This window comes from Artemia sp. Qi Xiang Cuo, chromosome 7, assembly GCF_049724085.1.
Source record: "Artemia sp. Qi Xiang Cuo chromosome 7, ASM4972408v1, whole genome shotgun sequence".
Classification (NCBI taxonomy): Eukaryota; Metazoa; Arthropoda; class Branchiopoda; order Anostraca; family Artemiidae; genus Artemia; species Artemia sp. Qi Xiang Cuo.
Window position 1 is genome coordinate 12916050 of NC_142800.1, and position 12274 is coordinate 12928323.

Sequence of the window (12274 nt, forward strand, 5' to 3'; positions counted from 1 at the left end):
AGGGGCTGTCCCCTTCAACGCCTCGCTCTTTATTCCGTATATGAAAGGGGCTGTCCCCTCCTCAACGCCTCGCTCTTTACGCTAAAGTTTGACTGTCTCACAATTTTTTTTTTAAACAATAAAAAACTTTAGCGTAAAGAGCGAGGCGTTGAGGAGGGGACAGCCCCTTTCATATACGGAATAAAGAGCGAGGCGTTGAGGAGGGGACAGCCCCTTTCATGTACGGAATAATTTCTGTTCGTTTTAAGTTTTAATGTCGCTCCTTACTTTCAGTTTAAAAAACTTGTTTTTTTTATTTAATTTCTGATCGTTTTTTAGTTAATGAAGCTTTTATTTTAATAAAAATTTTAATTTTCTTTTGATAAATGTATTTATTTAAAAATTAAATTAAGTAAATAAATTATATATTAGTATATTTTTCTTCTGGCAAAAATTCAAAGTTGCAGATTTTTGCAGATATGAGCTTGAAACCTATGTAATAGGGTTTTCTGATACGCTGAATCTGACGTTGTGATTTTCATTAAAATTCTTCCACTTGTAGGGGATGTTTCCCCCTCTTTAAAAAATCGAGTAAATTTCCTCAGGCTTGTTGCCTTTGATGAGTAATACTAAACTTAATAAAATTTATATATTTAGAATCAGCATTATAAACACATTCTTTTGATACATTTATTGACATCAAAATTCCGTTTTTAAAAGTTTCGATTACTATTGAGCCGTATCGCTTGTTTTTTTATTGTTTTTTTTATTACGTATATGTTATTACGTATATGAGGGGGTTCTGCCCTTAGTCAATACCAAGCTCTTTACGTTAAAAGTTAAAAAAAATTTGATTCACAAACCCCTGAATCACAAAGGCCGTTTAATTAGAATAGATAGCTCTTTTGAAAGCACTAAAAAAAAACTGTAGCTTAAAGAGCGAGGTATTGACTTGGAGGAGAACCCCCTCACATACGTTATAATTTCTGTTCGTTTTAAGTTCTAATATTCCTTCTTACATTTCAGTTGAAAAAACTTGGTTTTTTTTTATTTAATTTCTGATCGTTTTTTAAATAATGCTTGGAAATCCGGCGCCCCCTTCATAGAAATGTCCCTTACCCCAAAGAAACATCCTCCACGGAAATATTCTCCAGAGTAACTCCTCCTCTAGCCCCCCTCCAGAAAAAATCCTTCCTGAAAATGGTTGTATACTTCCCAATAACCAATAAATAATGCTGGCAAGTCCGGCGCCCCCTTCATGGCGATTTCCTTCCCCCATGAAAACTTCCTTCATGAACAGATCCTCCAACATAACCCCCGACCCACCCTTCCCTCCCACTAGCAGAAAAAAACCTCCTGAAAACTTCTGTATACTTCCGAATAACCAATACTATATGTTAACATTGGGTAAAGTTCATATCTTTTAGCCCTCCCTCTGGGTACTTCGGGGATTAAGTCATCCCAAAAGACATATTTATCATATTTTCGACCATGCTGAACAAAATGGCTATCTCAAAATTTTGATCGGGTGACTTTGGTAAAAAAATAAGCGTGGGAGGGGGCCTAGTTGCCCTCCATTTTTTTTTGTAAATTAAAAAGGGCAATATAACTTTTAATTTCCATCCCAATGAGCCCTCCCACGATTTTCTAGGACCACTGGGTCTATACGAACACCCCTGGTAAAAAAAAAAAAAAAACAAACAAACAAACAAAAAAACCCGCATCCGTGATCTTTCTTCTGGCAAAAAATGCAAAATTCCACATTTTTGTAGATAGGAGCTTCGAAACCCGACCGTGGGTTTCTCTGATACGCTGAATATGATTTCTTGATTTTCATTAAGGTTCTATAGTTTCTAGGGGTTTTCTCCTGATTTTTTCGAAAATCGGCCAAATTTTCTCAGGCGCTCAACTTTTGACGTGTGTCACTAAACTTGATGAAAGTTATATATTTGAAATCAGCATTGAAATCTGATTCTTTCAGAAATCTTTTTTGAAATCTTTCGAAATCTTTTTCGAAATTTTTGAAATCTTTCTGAAACGGAAAAACCCGTTTTCTAGAGTTTCGGTTACCATTGAGCCGGGTCGCTCCTTACTTACAGTTCGTTACCACGAACTGTTTGATTAGGCGTTTGAATTGAGTCCTTTATACTGCAGAGAAAAGTTTTTCTTTTGTAAGAGTGGATCTATCACACTAGGCCACCCATATTCAAGCTCAGTTCAAATGAAGGGAGATTGGAGATTAATTTCCTCTCCTCTCCAATTTATACTCTCTTCTATATTTATATGAAGTCTCTTGGAAAGTCTGAAAATTTGGGCACACAAATTTGCTTTTCAATGCATCAGGCACACTTGTCGTCTACTTAAACATCGACTCGGCGGCCCTTCTCAATAAAAGCTGATATGAAATTATAATTTACATAAACATACATAGCTTTATCAAACATCAAGCTAATCAACTTAGTTATATGAAAGTTCAAAATAAATGTCTTTATTGCTAAGATTTAAGCCAATAAATGACAGAAATCGCAACTTTTTGGGTATTTGAAAGGGGCGTCGAAGGTTCTAATTTTTTTTCTAATGAGCCTTCTTTTGATTTTCTAGAACCATTGGCTCGATACGATAGCCCGGAAAACGCATCCGGAACCACGGTTTCCGGCGTTTTCCGGAAACACCGGAAAACGGGAAAAAAACGCATTCAAGATCTTCTTCGTCGAAAAAACAACAAAAATGACACAAATGGGTAATCCACAATTTTGTATATACAAGCTTGAAAGTTCTACTTTAGGGTTTTCTAATATGCTGAATTTGATGGTGCAATTTTCATTAAGATCACTTGCCATTTAGGGCCATTTCTTCTTTTTTGATGGAAGATGTTTTTCAAAAGGGCTAGTCAGCAATATTCAAGCAATGGCTGAGGGTACTAAGTTTAAAATCCCATCCCCATCAACATGCAAGGTTGATGGGGATGTTAAAGTGTGATTTGAGGCAAACAGCCCCCCCCCTGCCCTTTCATATGCTACCTCCTCAACACTGATGGAAATTTTGAAAAACAGTTTTGCTTAAAACGGTCGGAAAGACTAACAATTATGCTTTCGGAGATTTCGTGCCCCTCTCAGCCCGCGGGGCAAGGAATATAAATTTTGCAATTTGTCCATTTTTACATGCAGAATATATCATTGGAAAAGGGGGAGTATTTGTTCCTTCGTGTGTCTAAGGGTATTCTGGTGACATTTGGAGGAATGTTTAGGGATGTGTTGAGTTAAATCAAAGGACATTACGTGCACCCGGATCACCAAAAGGCGTACATGCCATATTTTAGGAGCGGGTAGGGGTATTAACTTTCAGTGCTATATGACTGCAACTGCTACTGTGAATGAAACTGTGACTACTTGTGACTACTAATGCGAATGCAACTATGTTCACTTGCTACGGTGACTACTTGCAATTATGACTGCTTGTGACTCCGACTACATTTCGGCGTAATTTTGATGAAATTTTTGAACAAGTTTAAAACACACTACGGGCATGTTGGCTGCCAAAAGAGTGTATCCGCAATATCTCAGGGACAGCTGAGGGTGTTGAGCTGAAACTTCTAGGCATATTCAGAGGGATGCTCGAAAGTGCCTGGAGGGCAGCCAGCTCCTCCCCTACGCCCTATTTAGATGCCCCTTCCCCAAAACTGATCGATATTATAAAAAATTTGTAAAAATCTAATAACCATTACCCTGATTAAGAGCTGTAAATTATGTAATTTGCCCATTATTTATATACAGGACTTATCGTAAGGAAAGATGGAATGCTTGATCGTAGGTGTGTCCAAAAAAGCTAAGGGTGTTATGGTGAAACTTCAAGGAATATTGAGGGGGATGGTGAACTAAATCAAACAACGATTTGTATCCAGGCTATAAAAAAACGATTGCATCCAGGCTATAAAAAGGGAGAATCTGCTGTATCAGCCACTACTACTACTGCTACTACTACTACTGTGGTTGCAACTACAACTGTAACTTATTGTGACTGCGACAGCTTGTGACTGTGACTGTGAGTACTTTTGACTACGACTACTTCTACTTGTCACTACTTCCAGGATACGTTCAGGAGATGCTGAACAAAATCTGATCACACAATGTGCAATCTGATTATAAATTAACTAAAAAAACAAGTCTTTTTATTGAAAGTAAGGAGCGACATTAAAACTTAAAACGAACAGAAATTATTCTGTATATGAAAGGGGCTGTCCCCTCCTTAACGCCTCGCTCTTTACGCTAAAGTTTTTTATTGTTTAAAAAAATAAACTTGTGAGACAGAGTCAAAATTTAGCGCAAACAGCGAGCCGTTGAGGAGGGGACAGCCCCTTTCATATACGGAATAATTTCTGTTCGTTTTAAGTTTTAATGTCGCTCCTTACTTTCGGTTAAAAAAAACTTTTTTTTTAGTTAATTTCTGAACGTTTTTTAAATAATGCAGCTTCGATTTTGGCTAACCGTACATGAATAATTAAAACAAAGTTGGCATATTAATTTTCCTTTTTTTGGCTAATTGGCTCTCTCGAAATTTTGTTCTGACGTAACTTACAAATTAACTTACGTAACGAATTTCTATATTCGTATGCTTTTATTACTTATATTAGGTAGTTCGCTCCCTAGTCAATACCTCGCTCTTTACGCTAAAGTTCGAATTTTGTTCGAATCACCAACCTCTGAATCACAAAGGCTGGTTAATTAGAACGATAGCTCTTTTGAAAGTACTAAAAAAACTTTAGCGTAAAGAGTGAGGTATTGACTAGGGGGCGAACCCTCTCATATACGTTATAATTTCTGTTCGTTTTAAGTTTTAATGTTGTTCCTTACTTTCAGTTGAAAAAAAGTTATATTTTAATTAATTTCTGATCGTTTTTTAAATAATGCTGGGAAATCTGGCGCCCCCTTCATGGAAATGTCCCTTCCCCCAAGGAAATAGCTGCTCCATGGAAAGATCCTCCCCCGTAACCCCTACTCCGAACCCCCCCCACTAGAAAAAAATCCTCCTGAACACGCCTGTATACTTCCCAATAAACAATACTATATGTAAACAATGGGTTAAGTTTATAAATTGCAGCCCTTCCCCCGAGAACGGTGGGGGATTAAGTCATCCTCAAAGACATATTAATTAGATTTTCGACTATGTTGAATTGGGTGACTTAGGAAAAGTCACCCAATCAACTGAACTATGTTGATTGGGTGACTTAGGAAAAAAATGAGCGTGGGACGGGGCCAAGTTGCCCTCAAATTTTTTTGGTCACTTAAAAAGAGCCCTAGAACTTTTAATTTCCGTTCGAATGAGCCCTTTCACGATATTCTAGGACTACTGGATTGATACGATCACCCCTGGGAAAAAAAACATCAAAATTCCTTTTTTTTAGAGTTTCGGTTACTATTGAGCCGGGTCGCTCCTTATTTACAGTTCGTTACCACGAACTGTTTGATAAAGGCGCATCAGCAATATCTCAGGAATGGCTGAGGGTATTAACTTGGAACTTTCAGGGCGTGTTGAATAGTGCTTGGAAGACAAAGGGCCCCACTCCTCCTTTCTCGATGTCCCCCCTAAATACTGATCAAAATTCTGAAATAGCCCTGTTGTTCAAAATATTCAAAAGATTTGATAACCACACGTCTGGGGATGTCATGCCCCCCACAGCTTCGGGGCAAATAATGTAAGTTACACAGTGTGCTCATTGTTTACGTGCATTATTTATCATTTGGAAAGAGTGGGAATGTTTGATCCTGGGCGTGTCACGAAGCGCCAAGGGTATTGTGGTGAAACTTTAGGACATATTCAGAGGATGCTTGAAAGTGATCGGAGGGCAGTCAGCTCCTCGCCTACATTAGATGCCCCCTACCTAACACTAATCGAGGTTTTGTAGTAAAGACATTTTATTCAAAATAGTAAAAAGTTTGATAACCCTCACCCAAGGCAAGGGTTGTAAATTATGCAATTTGCCAATTACCAAACAGCCTGAGAAAATTTGGCTGATTTTCCGAAAAAGGGAGAAAGACCCCCTAAAAGTTATAGAACCTTAATGAAAATCGCACCATCATATTCAGCGTGTCAGAGAACCCTACTGTAGAGGTTTCAAGCTCCTATCTACAAAAATGTGGAATTTTGCATTTTTTGCAAGAAGAAAGATCACGGATGCGTCTTTATTTTATTTTTTTCCAGGGGTGATCGTATCGACCCAGTGGCAATAGAATATCGTGGGAGGGCTCATTGGAACGGAAATTAAAATTTCTAGTGCCCTTTTTAAGTGACCGAAAAATGGAGGGCAACTATGCCTCCTCCCACGCTCATTTTTTTCCCAAAGTCACCCGATAAAAATTTTGAGATGGCCATTTTGTTCAGCATGGTCGAAAATATGATAACTATGTCTTTTAGAATGACTTAATCTACCGAAGTCCTTGGGGGGAGGGCTGAAAGTTATGAACTTTACCCAATGTTAACATATAGTATTGGTTATCGGGAAGTATACAGACGTTTTCAGGGGGGATTTTTTCTGGTAGTGGGGGGGGGTCATGGATTATGTGTGAGGATCTCTCCATGAAGGAAGTTTTTATGGGGGAAGGGACATTGCTATGAAGGGGACGCCGGATTTCCCAGCATTATTTAAAAAAAGATCAGAAATTAAATAAAAAAAACGAGTTTTTCAACTGAAAGTAAGCAGCGACATCAAAATTTTATACGAACAGAAAATATTTCGTATATGATTGGGTCTACCCCCTAGTCAATACCTCGCTCTTTAAGCCAAAGATTTTTTAGCACTTTCATAAGAGCCATTTGTTCTAATTAACGGCCTCTGTGATTAAGGGGTCATTTTTACAGAATTGGAACAAAATTCGAACTTTAGCTTAAAGAGCAATGTAATGACTAAGAGGAGAACTCCCTTATATATGTATTAAAAATATATGAAAATAAAAGTTTGTTACGTAAGTTAATACGTAAGTTACGTATATTTATTACTAATAAAAACGTTCATAAATAAAATTAAACAAGTTTCAAGAAAGCCATTTAACCAAATAAAAGTAAAATTAATATGCAATTTTTTTTTAATTATTCATGGACGGTGATCCAAAATCAAAACCTGCTTTAATTCAAAAACGTTTAAAAATTAAATAAAAATAACAAGTTTTTTTTTAAACTGAAAGTAAGGAACGACGTTAAAACTTAAAACGAACAGAAATTATTGCGTATATGAAAGGGGCTGTCCCCCCCTCAACGCCTCGCTCTTTACGCTAAAGTTTAACTTTCTCACAACTCAATTTTTTTACAACAATAAAAACTTTAGCGCAAAGAGCGAAGCGTTGAGGAGGGGACAGTCCCTTTCATATACGGAATAATTTCTGTTCGTTTTAAGTTTTAGCCTCATTCCTTACTTTCATTTAAAAAAAACTTGTTTTTTTTATTTAATCTATATGCAGGATTTATCATAGGCAGCGCAATAGTGCTGCCTAAGTAAAAAGTAATGCGGGCACAATGCATTATTATTATTATTTTTTTTAGACCAGGGAACTTCGCATAGAAGGAGCTGTGGTAGAAACTTCAAAAAGGGCTAATTCGATTGGAAATTGAAGGGGCTAGTACCCTTTTAATATTTGAAAGTGATTGGAGGGCAAGCAACCCCCTCCCACGCCCTCTCTTATATTTTATAAGATTCTTATAAAAATAGCGGCTGTATAAGCTTGGGGGGGGCTTATTAAATTAGTAATCAGAAGTTCTTGTGCTCTTTTTAAGAGTCAAAATGATCAGAGGGCAGCTACCCTCCCACGCCCATCATTTCCCCAAAGCATCCACTAAAAATTTCGAGATAACCGTTTTGTTCAGCGTCATTGATAGGTTCATTAATTGTGTATTTGAAGATGACCCCCCCCCCCCCACAGCCCTCAGGTCATGGGTTGTAAATTTTACCTCCGGGGCATTTAAGGTTTAAACGGATTGAGTGGTGGTACAAACTTCGGATGGGGGATCATTGGACTGGAAATCAGAAATTCTAGTGCCCTTTTTAAGATTCGAAATGAGCAGAGGGCAACAAGGCCCCCTCCTTATGGTATATTTTCCTCCAATACACCCAAAGAAAATTTTGAGAGAGCACTTTGTTCAAAAGCAGTCCAAAAATCAAATAACAAGGTCTTTGGGCTTGACGCAACCCCCCCCCCTCCCCCCTACGAGTCTGAGGCCAGGGATATAAGTTATGATCCGGGGTCATATAAGCTTTTATAGAACGGGTGGTCGTGGGAGCTTTAGAGGAAGCTCATACGATTGGAAATGTGTAGTTCTAGTTCAATCTAGTTCCCTAATGTTTTTTAGCACTTTTAAAAAACGTCTTATTGTTCTAATTAAACAGCCCTTGGGTTTCAGGAATCATTATTAAAGAATTGGGACAAAATTCAAACTTAAGCGTAAAGAGCATGCTGTTGAGGAGGGGCGACCTCCTTTATATAGGTAATAATTTCTGTTCGTTTTAAGTTTTAATGTTGCTCCTTACTTTCAGTTGAAAAAACTCTTTTTTTAAATTTCTGATAGTTTTTTAAATAGTGCCAGGAAACCTGGCCCCACCTCCACGGAGAAACCCCCTTCCCATAAAAACATCTTCTGGACAATTCCATCCCGGTGAAAATTTACCCCAGTCAAATACTCTTAACCATTCCGCGTGCAAAATTGAGACGGAACAGAAAAAACAAGACATATGAAATGAATTTTGTATAAAAATTCTGGCAAATTCCCCCAGTGTATAATTTCCCCTGACAAGTTCACTCCCTGGAAACTTCCCTCTCCATGGAAGATTCCGCCGTGGAAAAACCCAAAAACCCAGCAGAAAATGTGTCCCCCCCACCCAAAAATGTATTCCTTCATCCCAATAACAAATACTTTGCACAAAAATTAGGCAAATTTTATAGCTTAAAGACCTCGCCCCTGGAGGTATGGGGGGGGGGGGTCATGTTATACCCAACGTCATAGTTATTGGGCCTTTCAACTATGATGAACAAAATTGGTGTCTCAAAATTTTGATCGGAAGATTTTTGGAAAAAAGGACGGGGGAGGGGGCCTAGTTGCCCTCCAATTTATTTGGTCACTTAAAAAGGGTACTAGAACTTTTAATTTCCGTTCGAATAATCCCTCTCTCAATATTCTAATACCACTGGGTCGATACAATCACCCCTGGGGAAAACAAACAAACAAACAAAAAAAACAACAAATAAATAAACACGCATCCTGATCTTTCTTGTGGCAAAAAAATACAAAATTCCACATTTTTGCAGATAGGAGCTTGAAACCTATGCAATGGTGTTCCCTGATACGCTGAATCTGATGTTGTGATTTTCATTGATATCACTTGATTTTTAGAGGCCGTTTCTCCCTTTTTTCTAAAATCAGGAAAAGTTTCTCAGACTTGTAAATTTTGATGAGTTAGACTAAAATTAATGAAATTTATATATTTGGAATCAGCATAAAAAAAAACAATTCTTTTGATATATCTATTGGTATCAAAATTCCGTTTTTTACAGTTCCGGTTACTATTGAGCCGGGTCGCTCCTTACTTACAGTTCGTTACCACCAACTGTTTGAAAAACCGAAATATATATATATATATATATATATATATATATATATATATATATATATATATATATATATATATATATATATATATATATATATATACATTTAAAATAATAAAAAAGACTATGTCAATAAAAAGGAATAGACATTAATTTAAGAAAAATTTTTCCATAAAAAAAAATTCAAAGAAAACTAAAGAGCCCCATTATGCCAAAAATAAGCGGAAATAAAGTCAAATAATCTTCCAAGCTTAAAACTACCACAATTCCCTATCAATAAATGAATGAAACTTAAAATGAACAGAAATTACTATAAATAGCCGATTCAAACTCAAAACGAGCAAAAATTAACATTAGTATGGCTGACAACCTTCATGCCTTCTCAAGACCAGAACATAATTTGCGCTTTACTGAACACAAAATGTGTTTTAAATGTTTTCGCTCTTTTTTATTTCAATAAATTCAAATATTAAGACTTTAAGGAATAATTATCAGTATATGTATATGAATAGAGCTCGTCCGGAATGATGCACCCCATGTCTGCTGACCACGTACCTCTGGATACGGGGTTTCCCCTAACTAAACACTCCGATCAGGGTGGCCTCAACCTCACGAGGGGGTGGAGCCCACCCCAGGATTCTCAGTATCAGGTAAATCCTGGCTCTAATCAGAATCCAGGTCTAGGGTCGGTTGGGATTGCAACCCTCCACCCGAGACCCATTGCAACGAATAGCTTAGCATTTGCCTCGGATGACCAACCTTCTTTTATCCCATCACGACCCTGACTGCTTGCCCCTTGCTTGCTTAACCCTTGCTGGCCCCTGGACCGAGAAATGACCAGTGTTTGAATCTCCTTGACCAAGGTCGCCGCCGTATTGCCAACTAGAATGTATGGACATTGAATTTTCCCGGAGCCAAGACGCTTTTGGTGATGGAACTGAAGAGTCTCCACACCTCTATTACTAGGATAAAAGAAATCCACCTATTCAAGATAGGGAATGATTGCGTTGGTGAGGGATACCATCTTCTCCGGTCTGGCCGGACAACCACCAGAAGAAACGGAGTCAGACTAGTTCTTGAAGAAAAATCCAAGAAGTGTCTACTGTCATTCACTCCCGTCTCGGATAGAATCGCTAATGCTCGACTCAGTCACAAGCAAGGAAAAATGACGGTCCTTGTTTGTTATGCCCTGACAAACGAAGCCGACACCGAAACAAAGGACACTTTCTACTCTTCCCTGACGAATGAATTGTCTAAGATATCCCCGCACGATATTGTCATTCTCCTGGATGACCTTAATGCAACTTTGAGCGACAACCACAACTTATGGCGACAAGTCATTGGACCAGTTACTCCGGATTCCCTAAATGGCAATGGTTTAAGGCTTCTACAACTCTGCAGCATGCACAACCTTGTGATTACGAATACCATGTTTGCAAGAAAGAACATCTACAAAAATAAATGGTACAACAACGACGGCCATACCAAAAAAATGATCGACTACATCATCGTGTCACAGAGATGGAGGTCTTCGATCAGTAACTGCAGGACGTATAGGGCAGCTGAGATTGGCAACACTGACCATCGCCTCGTTGTCGCTAACATGCGACTAAGGCTCAAAGCTCATCGCTCAGAACCAAGACCAGCCAAGATCGACGTCTCTCGCCTCTGCCATCAAAAGATACGGTCGAAATATGCCATTGATGTCTCGAACCGCTTCTACGCACTCTTGCCATTTGAAAGTTGTGAAAACACATGGCTCTCGTTCAAAAAGAATGTCCTGGAATCAGCGACAGCAAATGTTGGACGGAAAAAGCGTGCTAATAAAGCGTGGATCTAGTCTGATACGCTTGACGTCATAGAGCAGAGACGCAAGGCAAGGTTACTCGGTGACATGCCAACCTATAGAAGCCTTAATGGTGTCCGCAACAAACTGATACAGCAAGAGAAGAAGATGTTTGTGGAAAGGAAGGCGCATGAGCTAGAGGGTGCGGCCTAGAAAGGTGACGTTTGCAGTCTCTATAAGCATCTCCGTGATCTAACAGGTGACAAAGCCCCCTCGGTTGCATTTGTTGTCTTTGCGGATGGCCAGCCGCTCAGTGAGGAAGCTGCCCAGGTCAGTCGATGGAAAGACCACCTCTCGGGCCTCCTCAACGCCAAAGCTGTAGCGCAGACTGACCAAGAACTCATCACCCTAGCCGCCAACCCCCAGGAACTGCTGACAATTGACACAAAAACTCCTTTCACGTCATCAGAAATCTACACAGCAGTAATACGTTTGAAGAGCAACAAAGCGGCAGGCGTATGTGGAAGATCTGCTGAGCTCCTGAAGTATGCCGGACTGGCGATGCTACTTTGGCTTAACGTGCTGTTTTCTGTGGTTTGGTGCACAGAATGGATCCCGAAGGACTGGTGAGCAGGTATAATCCTGCCCTTATGGAAGAGAAAGGGGAGCAAGAGCATCTATTCGAACTACTGTGGCATAACGCTACTTTCAGTGCCTGGAAGGCTCTTTGCTATGACCCTGCTGGATAGATGCATGAGTATCCTCAGAAGAAAGAGGAGAGTCCAGCAGGTGGGGTTTATGCCCGGGAGATCCACTGTCAAACAAACCTTTACCATGTGCAAGTTAATTGAGAAGACGAAGGAATTCTGGAGGAAAGAATATGTAGCCTTTGTGGACTTCAAGGCTGCGTTTGACTCGG

General features: G+C 39.0%; 2 protein-coding genes across 2 annotated transcripts; both read left to right on the forward strand.

Moving 5' to 3' along the window:
* The first annotated feature begins 10500 nt into the window (after nt 1-10500).
* Nucleotides 10501-11409, forward strand: LOC148949969 (protein CFDP2-like). The gene has a single exon (XM_089091749.1). It carries the CDS (start codon nt 10501-10503, stop codon nt 11407-11409), a length of 909 nt encoding a protein of 302 aa, XP_088947875.1.
* Nucleotides 11410-11463: 54 nt separating this feature from the next.
* Nucleotides 11464-11985, forward strand: LOC148949970 (uncharacterized). The gene is made up of 2 exons (XM_089091750.1): nt 11464-11557; nt 11615-11985. The coding sequence occupies exons 1-2, from the start codon at nt 11464-11466 to the stop codon at nt 11983-11985; spliced, it is 465 nt and encodes a 154-aa protein (XP_088947876.1).
* Nucleotides 11986-12274: the final 289 nt, after the last annotated feature.

Excerpts from the sequence above, each read along its gene's own strand:
- LOC148949970 (XM_089091750.1), top strand. The coding sequence starts at position 11,464 with ATGCCAACCTATAGAAGCCTTAATGGTGTCCGCAACAAACTGATACAG. Across the intron at positions 11,558-11,614 it reads GAAGGCGCATGAGCTAGAGG|GTGACAAAGCCCCCTCGGTT; the intron begins GTGCGGCCTAGA and ends GTGATCTAACAG.
- LOC148949969 (XM_089091749.1), top strand. The coding sequence starts at position 10,501 with ATGGAACTGAAGAGTCTCCACACCTCTATTACTAGGATAAAAGAAATC.